The following is a 13,974-nucleotide window of genomic DNA, read 5'->3' on the forward strand; positions in this document are numbered from 1 at the left end:
CACTGAAAATTCAGCAACTCAAGGCAAGAAGTTATTGATTTATTGATCAAATATTGTTTTCCCCTCAGTTTTTACTGTAACTCCACAACTGTTGTCTGTGCTGAAATTAAATTTCCAGTGCAGTAGTTGTAGTCCCTGCCCTATAGTATACATATCTTACTTGTCATCAATGCGCTATAATTTTTGAGAAAAATGCAAAAATAGGCACAAAATTAGCCAGGGGTGTAGTACCCCCTTAAATCAAACTTGATTTGTATAAATTATAGTCATCACAATGGATAATCTGTGAGAATTCAATGATTATCAAATGATTCCTTCAATGAAATTCTAACTCTGGTTTGCATTGATTTGATGGTAGGGTCTGTACCGGACCGGTATGCAGTCATTATTCCATACATATTCTGTTGTGACATTTAGTGAGTAGCTTCATTGGGAGGTTTTACTTCTTGTTGGTAAAAATTTGCCACAAGCAGCAGTGGGAATATTACTTGATGGAAATATTTATCCTCCATTGCAGCGAAATTACAGCGCTTTGAGTCCTCTAAGATCTGGAGAAAGCCGCTTTATAAATCCAAAAAAATTTATTTATACATCGTAGGCCTATAAACCATGCAAGAATTAAGGTCAATAGCTCTATCAATCCATTTCTATATAGGGGCAATTCCACGGTAACTCGTGCTACACTTTATGGCGTCCTTTAACATACTTTGTGCTCCAGCTTTTAAATTGATTTGATTGGAATCTGTAGTTTTGTATTTTAATACCCAACATTCAAGGCTAGATCCTCATAGTATTGCTAATTCAGGATATCAACTTTTGTATGTATGGGACAGCTGTAAAATCGGTAACTTCGTATACTTTACGAGCAGAGGACATGCTTAAAATCACTCATTTTTATTTTGATGGTGTGCTAAAACAAAAAACACTAAAGCCTTATTGATTATATGATAAGTAATTGCTATAATAAGGTTTGTTTTGGTATACCTTAAAAAGTTGTGCCCCTCATAGTTTTACATTGACTGGCAAAAAACATGGTAACTCGTGCTACGGTAACTCGTGCTACAGTTTGTCCAGCCATATATAAAATGGTATTGTTCATCTAAATGTCAATTTTTTTTGATAACAATTCCTCAACAACTGGTGTAATGATCAAATAACTCAATCTATGTACAAATAACCCCCAAATAACCCATCTATGTACAAATAACACTATTCAGTGTATGTACCAGCATACAATGTACCACACACATTACATACAAACATCCCAGCCTTACATACGCCTTGCTTGATCCTGTTTGGATATTTTATTCTAGGCCTTAAATTTAAACAGTTAAATTGAACAGTCAACAATTGATAAAACTTTTACTTCCATGTTATTTGACTCTAAATTCCCTCACAAAACTTGTAATGTTCATGGTTATTTGCTCTGTAAGTTTTTTAAAAATTGCTTTCTGAGTTACAGAATGTTTGGTCATCTTTTGGTTGAGACCATTTCCTGCTTGGTGCAAATACTCTAGTTTGCCCGATTTCAATCACTTCACTAAGCTGGGAAATGAGCCTCATTACACTCAACAACAAACCAATTTCCAATACAAATCTCAGAACCACACACATCTCAGTATCACCAATGTCACTGTGGCTGTTAATCTCAGGATTTCCAGTATCTATTTTGTTTGTTTGTTTTATTTCTTCTTTTGCCTCGGTTACTCATTCAGTGGATGTTTTAAGGTATCCTCTGTTCTTCCATGAGGCCCATATTAATTGATTGGTTCTTAGGCTAGATCCTAGGGGGTGGAGGGCTAAAACTTTTGGTTGCATCATTTTGACCAGGTATTGATAGTGGGATATATGCTAAATAGCATGTTATTTTAGAGAGACTGTACAATGTAAAGTCTTTGAGCTTTATTGGTGTGTGCAAAAATTTGGTATAAATAAATTTACACTATTTTGGCACATGATCGGGTGGAAACTGGCTCCTTGAATCTTATCTCTATCTTTGCCTTCCATATTTTTACTTTAATTTTCCTGCGACAGGAGGTCACTTTTCTCTTTAATTTTTGGCCCCACACATGTGTGGTTGCCTGGTTGTTTGTTTCTTTCTTTCTTTCTTTGGCTGTCCGGCGGAAGCAAATTCATTAATCCACTGTACAGCTCCAACACAATAACTACAAACTTGGTACCGGTATGGTGATAGAATAATGGTGGCTTGATGTGCTGTGTAGTTTTGTGTTATGTTATTTGCATATTTATGAATATTAATGAGCTTATTTACAAATTTTGCCTACATTTTCATTAATCCACTTTGCAGCATTATAAACACAATAACCAATCAACTTGAAACTTGGTTTGGTTGGATATGGTGGCCTGATGTGCTGTATAATTTTGTGTCATGTTATTGGCATATTTATGAATATTAATGAGCTTATTTGCATATTGCATATTATTTTTTATTTACAAACCTTTGTTATTTACACACTTTTGTGTGTGTGGGGGTGTATGGGCACCTTAATTACCAACTGCATAATTCTAGTTTGTCATGGGGCCGGCTGCCCCCCCCCCCCCCCCCCACACTGGCTACACTGCTGCTAGAAAGCTGTTACCAATATCATGGTCACATATAAATGCATATTCATGTAGTTGGGAGATCCTCTATTGCTGCCAAGTGGTAGATTTTGCATTACCTTTGCTGGTACGGGGGAAGCGGGCTATGGTAACTCGTACTACATCGGTAACTCGTGCTACTGGTAACTCGTGCTACAGTTTTAAATGGGTCATTATTATGTGATGGATAGTGTTTTGTATATTAATTTCTTATTTTTACTCAAGGCACTACTAGTAGAAGGAAAATAATAAGTGGCATCAATTAAATTGCCAACATTTTGAAAATATATAAAAAATGCATCTTTCGGTAACTCGTGCTACGCCATATTTAGTGCTATGAAAAGCATAATGAAAAGAAAAAAAATAGTTACCAATACCATGGTCACATATAAATGCATATTCATGTAGTTGGGAGATCCTCTATTGCTGCCAAGTGGTAGATTTTGCATTACCTTTGCTGGTACAGGGGAAGTGGGCTATGGTAACTCGTGCTACATCGGTAACTCGTGCTACTGGTAACTCGTGCTACAGTTTTTAATGGGTCATTATTATGTGATGGATAGTGTTTTGTATATTAATTTCTTATTTTTACTCAAGGCACTACTAGTAGAAGGAAAATAATAAGTGGCATCAATTACATTGCCAACATTTTGAAAATACATAAAAAAATTCATCTTTCGGTAACTCGTGCTACGCCATATTTAGTGCTATGAAAACGCATAATGAAAGAAAAAAAAATTAGTGGGGGATTATTTAAAATGTGTTGGATGTTTCTTGAAGACCATATTTCAGAGATATAAAATGTATCAAATTTAAAAGAAAAGTGCCCATGTTTAATAAAATAGGCCCACTTGGAAAATATCTAAGTTGAACAGGAGTTTTTCACTTAAAATACACTCTCCAAAGAAACTTTAAAAAAACACCCAAAATGTTAGAAAAATGCCGAAAAAAGTTTATAACTTGAACCTTACATCTGTTTGGAATAATATAAAAGTTAAAAAGAAATATATATTGGCAATTTCATTTTTTTTTGAGTCATGTCCACTTTTGCTTGGAATTGCCCATAGATAACATGGATGAACAATTTTATTCTCATTCAATGTGATCAAGGCCAGCTGAATCAAGGTCTCCTGAACAAGTTTGGTATTTCTCAGTACCCAACGCTTTATAATTTAGACGTGAACAGTCAATTTATTTTATCCAAAGTGGCTTAATCCTGTATAATATGGAGCACAATGCTGTCAGGGCCGGGTAGACTTCCAACTAAAATGTATGTTGTATCGTGCCCAGTCTTCTTGAACATAGACAGTGGGATACTGGCAGAACTGGGGATTGGGGATGCATGGTCCCCTTTCTCATTTCGAATTGCTCTTACAATTAAACGTGCACAGGGATGACTTCCTGTACACCAGACCAATGGATTTACATGACTTTCGAACCACAAGACATAGCATAGGGGCATGAAGAAATTCCTCAATATTCTGTAGTTGATAACTGAAGACAATTTCCTACCTACATGTATAGGAATATTGAGGGAGAGGAAGTGGTTTCTCACTTAAAGCCACATAATGAAACACATATATAATATTACATGTAGTTCTAAAACATGCCATTTTCAATTAGGCCAAATAAAAAAATAAACATGTTTCATGTCCCCTTTCTCTTCCTTTTTTGAGGTTTCTTCAATTTTATTTTTTGAAATTCAATTATAACTTTTCAAAAATATGTCTAGGAAGTAGAGATGCTTTCTATAGTCTTTCCCTATAAATTGTAAGACTATTTATTAAATTGCCATTTTCCCCCACAAGCAAGAAATAGCAAGCCCCAACGCTCGAACCCTTCCCAAGATTCCGGCCGACAGCACAACACCTTAACAGCTTGGCCGCCTCAACCTTCCCAGTACAATATGTATACAACAATACACAACATTATCAATAATGTAGATATAACTCTAACAAATTCCTATGTTTACGTTGTTATTATTTGTACAGATATTGATCACCCACAAAGCAGGTGCATACCATGGTAACAGAGATGGAATCTAATCGAAGTTGATGAACAACAACTCGGCCTCATGCAACAGGTAATAATATAAATATCAATATTGCCATCGAAAACAGGGTTTACATATTTATATCTCTTAATTGAGAGGACAGATACATGTAGATTGATCAGGATGCTGCAGCTCCTCTTCAGGCCATCTTATTATGATTTTAGTCAAATGTTTTTTATTATTTTCAAAAACAAAATATTTTAACAAATTAACTGTCAGTAAGGTTTTCTGCCAATTTAAAAGTCACTAAAATCTGTAAATAAATTGTACTATTTTTATTAATAAAATGGACATATCTTGAAATGTCATGAAGGCATGTCTCCCGAAAGTGGTGTGAAATGAAAGAACACAAAGTAAAGCATATAACAAAAATATTTCCACACCCGTTGGTGACACTCATCATAAGACACGGGTCAATATTCATATGGGTCCTTTTCATATCTCAAAATGCCAAGAAGGTATGACCCCCTGAGTAGTGTCAAATGAAAGAGAACAAAATAAAGAAAATAATACAAATAATTTCCCCACCGGGGTAACACTCCTGGGTCAATAGCTGAAACCATATGGTTCAGCTATGGTGCGGTAACCGCTGTAGTTTTTCCAAAATAATTCTACTTTTTGCCAATGCATGTATACAACAAGTAATTTCTGTCAAAATCATTTCACATGCATACAGCAAATTTTAAAAAAATCAAAAACGGAAAACCTAGGTCAGTCGGGGCCATGGAACAGGTTTTTTCCTGTCGTCTTATGGCTTGAAGTTAAGTTGCATGTACAGTTTCTAGCTTCTCTTCATGACTCACTCCTTACATATGTGCACTTTATGTATGGCCATTGGTGTACATGCTCTAGTTATGTATTGAAGCCCTTCTTGAGGATACCAGAAGAGCAATCAGCTCTTCAACATGAAGACAGTCCCTGTGGATACCATGCTTAGAAATACACAGCCTTACAAAGTGCACCCCACTCAAGTACTTGAAACATGTATTCCAATGGGAAAATATACAATGATGCACATCCCTACTCCTGGATTTTTTGCCCAAGCCAAGGAGTTATACTCCAAAACTGGATCTAGTTATCAGGTATGAGAATTTTTAAAAGGAAATCCTTCAAATGTTTGTTTTTTGGCCCAAATTTCTGTAATTTCTATTTAGCCTGTTTTGAGCATTTTTGCCATATTTTACACGCTCTGCTTATTAGGGTTGTTGTCAAGTAGAATTTTCATTGTCGACAATCATCAAATCTCAAGATTCAACGTTGGCAAGTTGTCGACAAATCAATACATCAATTAAGTTCAGAGATCACATTATAATGCGTTGTTTATTTACATCAAAATATTACTGTCAAATACACATAATCATATCAGTAACTCGCCATTACAAAATGAAGTCTATTGATCCACCCTATCATTGTAATGTTACTCAATTATTACTTTCTTTTTATATACCTAGAAGTTATTTCATGGTCAATAATTGTAATCTTAAGCTTATCTTTAATATTTTGAATGACTAGTCTTTGTCGATAATTAGCCCATGCTTGTCGACAATCAGGAAAGCTGGGAAAAATTGCTTTGTCGACAATATTGTCGACAACAGCCTTGTCGACAACAACCCTACCGCTTATTCCTCTTTTTTTTTTTTTCTTCAGAATTTGCCTTTTTTTTTCCATCGAAATGTATTCTCATGCCTGAGGTATTTCCTCGCATTATAAATGATAACACGATGCAGTTCAAATTGGCGCCCTCCTGTTTCTGCTTTGAGAGCTGTGCATTTTAAAAACCAATTATCTTCTTGTCATGTTAGATATTAAACTTCTATAACAAATGGTGTGAGTTGCACGATTGTCACACTGTAGGTTTTCAATAACTGGATCAAGTAATTTAATTATATATATGATAATATGATCCAGTTCAAATTGATGCACTCCTGTGGATATGAGCCCTGTGTGTAAAACCAATTAGATTCTTGTCATAAGATGATAAAGCTATACATCGAACGGTGTGAGTTACACCATGTTACACGGATATCACACATTCCACAACATACGCTTAACATGTTTTTTCTTCATGTAGCTTATATTGTACTGAAGACATTTATTTAGCCATTGCATAGTGGTGAGATGTTAAAAAGCTATTAATATGTGATTTGCAGTGGCGGGGGGCATTGAGAGGGCAAAATGGATTTCAGGGGGGCAAAATCAACAAATTTAGCATAAAATTGCTGTAAAAGGAAATTTTGGTAATTTAGGGTTTTTACTGGGGGGGCAAAAAATCTCTGATTTCGACAAAACTACAGTACCTCAAGTCTTATTTTTTGCAGGGTAAATTAGTTTAATTAAGTACATTACAAATGAATAAAAAACAGAATTTTGAAAAAAAATGTGGGCATCCTCCTCAGCAAATGTTACAATATGGCTTGTACTAGTCTTTGTGAGCGGAGCGGCGAAGGCGCGACAGCGAGCGGCGAAGGCTTGAGTTTGCCTCAAGTAGAATAAGATAGATGGCGCTCCCACTACGGTGCTCCAGGCAAAGCCTTGTTGAAAGGCTGCAAATGTAGGCTTGTACAGTAACATTTTAAGAGTTTTTGGTTTAGAATGTTGATGCCCGGTTTTTACTCGCCAATTCTTCAATAGAGCTCTCAGTGAAGCGGCTAAGGCCCAAAAAAAAGGTTTGTCTTTTTTTTTATTCCCAACTTTTTTCATGGTATTTTAATAAAAAAGTCTGATTTTCGCCAATTTTTCTGGAAAAAACTATAAAAAATTTTTTAAAAAAAAAATTTCGCAATTCTTTTTTTTGTCAAATCGATGCGATTTTACAAATCTGTAGCATAAGCTTTGAGAAACCTTTTTTTTTTGCCTAACTGGTTTCCTTTCATTTTACAATTATTTTGGCTTAGGGGTTTACACCTCGATAAATTTTGTGTCTATTTTTGCCTTTTCTCAAAAACTAATTACACAGTGGTAACAAAGTTACATTATATATTATAGGGCAAGGTATCCAATTACTACACTGGAATTTCAGTGACCCAAGACAAGCGGTTTGTTATATATGATAAGAAATAAGGGCCCTATCATACTGAACCGCTTATCTTGAGTCACTGAAATTTCAATGTAGTAATTGGATTCCTTGCCCCAATAATATACATAACTTTTGTTACCAGTGTGTTATTATTTTTTGAGAAAAATGCAAAAATAGTCACAAATTTACCACAGGGGTGTAGTACCCCCTTAAGATGATCAGAAAACCTCAATTGACAGTTATATTATGTAATATTTTTGGCAGAGAATGCCAAAATAAAAATTGACCAAAATCAAAAATGGCCTTTTTTTTTCAAACCTAATTTTTTGCTGAGATTGTATGTATTTGTTATGTTTACACATGTCCCTTTAGAAATGAAATTGGCTAAATTTATTGTGTTTTAAATAAGTCATCAGACTCAGAGTAAAATTCCGACTCATCTGAGTAAAAATCAAATAATTGCGCAATATGCAATGTACTAGGTGTCCCTTTTGGTCATTTTATTCTGGTACATTGTAGAATCGTTTTCAAAACATAAAAATCCGTACATAGACATAATTATAGAAGCCTACACTTGATGTAATGTAATCACAACAAGTCAATCAATGTGAAAGTGTTACGAAAGTGCTCTAAGATTATACGACCTATGACCTAGTAGTTTCACATTACCTGGTAAATTATACGAAAAAATATGTGAAATGAAATTTAGGGCTTACCCCGGAAAATACATTATGCATGCAGTGTACACAATCAAAATGTTTCACTTGTTTCTGATATGGTATCACTATGGATCACAATGACCTCATCCCAATGGCATAGTTCAAAAAACCTCAATTAAACAATCTGGAGCAAAATTTGACCTCAAGTTGCTGAGTATGAGTTTGTGTACTGAAATTTTCAAAGGTCATTCAATGAATGTGCAAATGTATTGGGGTTAAAGAACTGTGCCCTGATAGATGAGCATGTTGTGGATCCTAGTGTATACATCTCCAAAATGCTGTAAAAGTTGAATATTTCGGGCTATATTTATTTTTGAGCTTTGCGCATTCCAAACTACATGTACTACCTTGAAAATAACATCGCGTGAATATTGTGTAAAGGTCAATGTTTAACTTAGAATAGTGAATTTAAAAACAAGGGAAATATTAGTTCAAAATTGGCAAAGTGCAAAAAAATTAATTGTGCGAAAAAATTTCGAATTTTAAAGCATTGGTGTGTTATCTTATCGTTCTGCTAAGTAATTGCCAATACACTTGCTGTGTTTGAAATGCACAAAATCATTACTTAAATCCTGATGGTAGTCTTTGTACATGGTATAACCTCCGACCTAGATGTTTGAAATGTGCTCCAGGGTATGCTGGGTAGGCAGCCCCAGAGAAGATATTGAACACTTCCCATAATGCATTTCTCCCATTTTAATTTCCTGGGTTGATAGTGATGAAATGTACTTCAATATTAATGAACAGAACAGCACATCCATATCTTGCAAAATGGGTTTATTTCTTGATAATCGACCAATGTTTTTGCCAGTTTATTCTCAACATGCAAACAAAGGGAACCTGTAGCTCTGTAGGGCTACAAATGAGTTTTATTTGATGTAATGAGATGTATCATGTTGCAAAGGATTCTGGGAAGGGTAAGGTATCTTCTCTGAGACAGCCCATAGCATGGACAGACAGCAAGTTCATTTAATTTATTTACTGGAAAGCATGGTGACTTTGAATTGAGAGTGACAGAATATGAATATTTGAGATACCAGCCTACTTATTAATCAACCCAGTTTAGATGGAATGGGAGGCCTTAATAAGGCCTTTCATAAACCTAATTTACGCTGGTAAATATACTTATGAAACAAGGCCTAACACAGATTATGATTAAACAGATGTTGTACATTCTTGTATCAAAATATGGTTACTCCTTCATGTAATTATACACGAAATTAGGGTTAGGATTAGGGTTAGGGTTAGAATTAGCTTAGGCAAAATAATTACATGAAGGATCAACCCAAAATATATTCAATTTTAGGCAAGACTTAGTCCGACGAATAGGAACCTGTTTTTTTCTCAGTTACCAACTATCAAATGCTGCTCAGGCTCTGATTGCTTGAGAAAGATTGACCGCGAAAGTCCACTAACCGCCGGGCGGCGCGGTCACTGGACTTTCGTGATTCGTCTTTCTGCGCTATATATGAGATTGTGGTCATAGTCTGAGCTGAACATTGTCTGGTAAATAAGAAAAAAAAGGTCTTACACTTCAGACTAGCAAGACTTTAGAGAGCAAAGTGAAACCACAGAGTTGTAACAAGTCATGACTCATGAATCAAAGTAAAATGAGGACTGATTCCATGTGACATTCAGTGACTTGACCCCATTGACTTTGTACAGTGAATCCGGTGTCTTGACTTAGTTTAATCCAGCCAGAAAAATTAATGAATAGTGAGGGACGCACCTCATCACTCCACAAATATGTAACAGGAAACTTGACATCAACTTCAATTAACTCATGACCCCCGAAAATAGGTTGAAATTTCAGTTCAGAAGGTCAGTTCCCAAAGTTTGGCGTTCTGCGCGCACACCCCTAACAGAATTTAGGATAGTGCCTTGGCTGAGCCCTTTGTAAAGTTCTTTTGTCAAGCTTGACGGCATAGAAATGGGGTTTATTTTATTTTGGTAGTACTGTACATGATAATATCTGCTTCATTATGATTACAACTTTATTTTATCAGATATAATCTAAACACAACTTTAAAGCAAGCCGTAAATAATCACTTTTCATATTTTCTGTTCTATTTCTTATACAGGAAAGAGCTCCAGTTCACTACAGGTAATTGGATTGAGCTGCCTCATATAAATAGATGCAGTCACTACATGCTCCCAGGTAATCTTATTACAGTAGGTTGCCAATGATGCGGCACTGTGTATACAGCACTCAAGCTAGCAGAAGCCTACACATTACATCTATCACAGCAGTACTCCTGAAGAGCTTTAACATTGACAGACATGTGTTGATACGCCAGTCCTTCGCTGTCTACAAGAAACTCATCATTGCAGGGAAATGTCTCACCAAAGATTTCTGTAATCTACAACCAAAACTGGAATTTGGAATAAGATACCATTTTCACATGAAAAAGCTGAAATTTGAACAAAAAACGCTGCAGTAGGAATAGATTGAGGTTGATATAAATACACTGGATTGTATTCATAGCTGCATTTCAGAGAAACTACTAGTACTGTATCTTGAATAAAGTACCGGACAGGTGCATATTGAACATCAGCCATGTTGCTAGTACTATTCCTCATAGGGCTATGTGCCTACGCCAGCAATGCATCGCAACAGACCAAACGTCCCAACGTAGTGGTGTTCATCATGGATGACATTGGCATGGGCGACCTGGGTTGCTTTGGTAACGACACCATTAACACTCCAAACATTGATGCGCTGGCTGCAGGGGGCGCTAAGCTGACGCAACACATAGCGCTTCCGCTTTGTACACCGAGCAGAGCTGCCCTGATGACTGGGCGGTACCCTGTGAGATACGGTAAGTTGGGATAAAAGCATTTAACCCCTACCGATCTAACATTGCCTCTGATTGGTCAATTACATGATATCTTCATTTTAATCACCAATCAGAATGGAGTTTTTGCGCTAAGCTGACGCGACACATAAGCGCTTCCGCTTTGTACACCGAGCAGAGCTGCCCTGATGACTGGGCGGTACCCTGTGAGATACGGTAAGTTGGGATAAAAGCATTTAACCCCCTGCCGATCTAACATTGCCTCTGATTGGTCAATTACATGATATCTTCATTTTAATCACCAATCAGAATGGAGTTTTGCAAATAATTCATCCCATATTTTTTGCGTGGTGAGATTATTGTAACAATGTTGCTGATTGGTCCAACTGATAATGAAAATTTCTTTTTGACCAACAGGCAGGTAGTTCTCATGGAGTTAATCTCAACCTGCTCATGTTATGATATTAAAATTGATAGGGTCAAGCATTGGACTGTTCCAGTTGAAATCCACACTACCCCTGTGGAAGATTTTGAAATATCTTCCATAGGGGGGGTATGTTTTTCAAATGTAATTGGTCAGAGTTAATCATTTTGAAACTCATACTCCCTTGTATTGTGGCTTTACCTTTATCTTCCACAACTGGAGTGAGTATTTCAAATGGAAGTTCTATACCAAATAGAGGTTGTCCATTTACTCATGTGTGACTTTTAACAAAAAGCGCTGGTTCCTGCAGTATTCCTCATTCAGACCAATTCAGTGCATGACCTCAAGAGTTACCTGCATGACTTTGGCGGGCTATATTAAAACAGTGATGGTTGCACATGGAGGTACATGTACTTCTTTTGAGAGTCCTAAACAAGGTATAGCAGTCGCTGATAGGATATGCAGCTTATAGAACAAGGATAACCTCTATTGTCTATTCAAAACTCATACTCCCTCTGTGGAAGACTTTAGCGAAATCTTCCACAGGGGTAGTGTGGATTTTAAATGGAATAGCATTCTGCACTTGACTGTATCAATTGTCATAACATGATCAGGTTTAGATTTGTGACAGGTTACATAAAGTGAGGACTTTATTTTTGTGTTGTGTTTATAAATGAATAATAACAACAAGGTGCAATTTCCTTGAACTTTATCAAAATAGATTTTCACAAATTCGTTTCTGGTGATACATGTAATAAATACTGTGGAATAGGCATGAATTTAGATATCAATTTTGATTCTACCATACTAAGATTTAATTTACAAGAATCTATTCTCTTATTCTCGCCTAATTTGCAGCTCTGATTAATATAAACAGACGGTCCACCAAATGGCAAAGTCCAGCATCAGAAAAATGAGGGCCAATTCACTCGGTCGGACATCCGGGAACATTGTCCCCTTCGTCCCCTTTGCACAAGCGCGCCCATAGCAACCAGCTCGAGAAAGGAGAACTGCACATGCGCTGCACATGCGCTTACTGGTTTTACAAGGCTATTTCCCCTTTGTGACGTCAGCCCGACCAAGAGAATCCTTCCATGAAGTGCTAGGTTAAGATGCTATACGCCCACAATGTGCCTGTACCACATATTTTCAAGGGAAGTGTGACATCTTTTGGGTCAAGGCGCAGACACGCAATACTATGTGATTTGTTAGGCACACACGATTAGCCCTCAAGAGTATTCTGATTGCATGCAAAGCACAAGAACTTTGCCTGTTGGTGCCCCATCTGTACAAGATAGAGAATGGTGAGGAAATTGCCAGCTTTAAGAAATTGTTGAAATCAATTACTAAACTGGTAAAGAAACATGGATGTTTGAATTCATTGAGGCAGGGACACAAAATTGTTTACATTTTTACTATAAATTTGATTTCATAATTGTATATTATAGAAAAATTATTTAATTTGTGTACATCACTACGCTTGTTTCTCCGCGACTAATCATGCTAATACACGAGCGTACAACGCTACTCTACACGTAGTACACGTCCATATTAGCTTTCTGTCATGTGTTCCACGATAATAATGTACACAAATTAAATAATTGTTCTATAGCAACATTTGTTTCTCATTTTCCAATTTAAAGCATTTGAAAATTGAACATGTATTAATCTTACATTTTGTCTTACATTAATCCTAATTATCATTTCTCCTCCAGCAGAGTTTCTGTTGGCATAGTAACTGCTGATTATTTTCTTGAGTAGGTTACTTCTTTGAGTATGTTACTAAGTAACCATTTCTAATTGCAGTTTTCTTTTCAGGTGTACAGATGTGTTCTTGAAAGCTTCATCGATATCAGAAGTCAACATTTACCTAAATGGTTTGTTTGTTTGTCTGTCTGTCTGGCTGTTCGCTTGTCTAATCTCTATATTCCAGTGGAAGTTTGACTGTTGATATAATAACATATCTATTGTAACCATGACTTTTTACCAATGCAAGTGAAGTTACCAAGGGTGAAAATAAGCAGGCTACGGGCCTTGTTTCAGGCCCATGAAATGCCTAGACTAATTCCAATCAGCCGTCTACACTTCGCATATACTGTGTATGTTTCGTAGTGCTGGAGACTGCTTATCTTACAGTCCATATTATGACAGACTTCTGAAATCTATTCAATGCGACTTCTAAAAACAACAAACTCGGTCAAAATGTCAATTTGGACACAACTGTGCATGCTCTATATGCTACTATACAGGAATCCTGTTGCAAAATCCGTAATTTTTTTCCACATAGTTTTCTCAGTCGTCAATCCAGACGGTTGACGACTGAGGGCAGCAGTCTATGAAATGCCTATTGTAGCCCATTGAGATTA

The 13,974-nt window shown here is 36.3% G+C and overlaps 1 protein-coding gene across 3 annotated transcripts in view; it reads left to right on the forward strand.

Annotated features, from left to right (window-relative positions):
• Nucleotides 1–13,974, forward strand: part of LOC140146160 (steryl-sulfatase-like) — a 78,348-nt gene that overhangs the window by 40,837 nt on the left and 23,537 nt on the right. For 2 of the 3 annotated variants that reach the window (XM_072167917.1, XM_072167918.1), the window contains exons 2-3: nucleotides 4,593–4,684; nucleotides 10,471–11,208. In XM_072167917.1, coding sequence (XP_072024018.1) covers nucleotides 10,947–11,208 — 262 coding nt within the window. In that variant the 5' untranslated portion in view covers nucleotides 4,593–4,684; nucleotides 10,471–10,946. Of the gene's footprint in view, nucleotides 1–4,592; nucleotides 4,685–10,470; nucleotides 11,209–11,341; nucleotides 11,401–13,974 lie in introns of those variants that run through there. The other variant, XM_072167919.1, reaches the window with a different exon arrangement.

The sequence above is a fragment of the Amphiura filiformis genome, chromosome 2 (genome assembly GCF_039555335.1).
Source record: "Amphiura filiformis chromosome 2, Afil_fr2py, whole genome shotgun sequence".
Classification (NCBI taxonomy): domain Eukaryota; kingdom Metazoa; phylum Echinodermata; class Ophiuroidea; order Amphilepidida; family Amphiuridae; genus Amphiura; species Amphiura filiformis.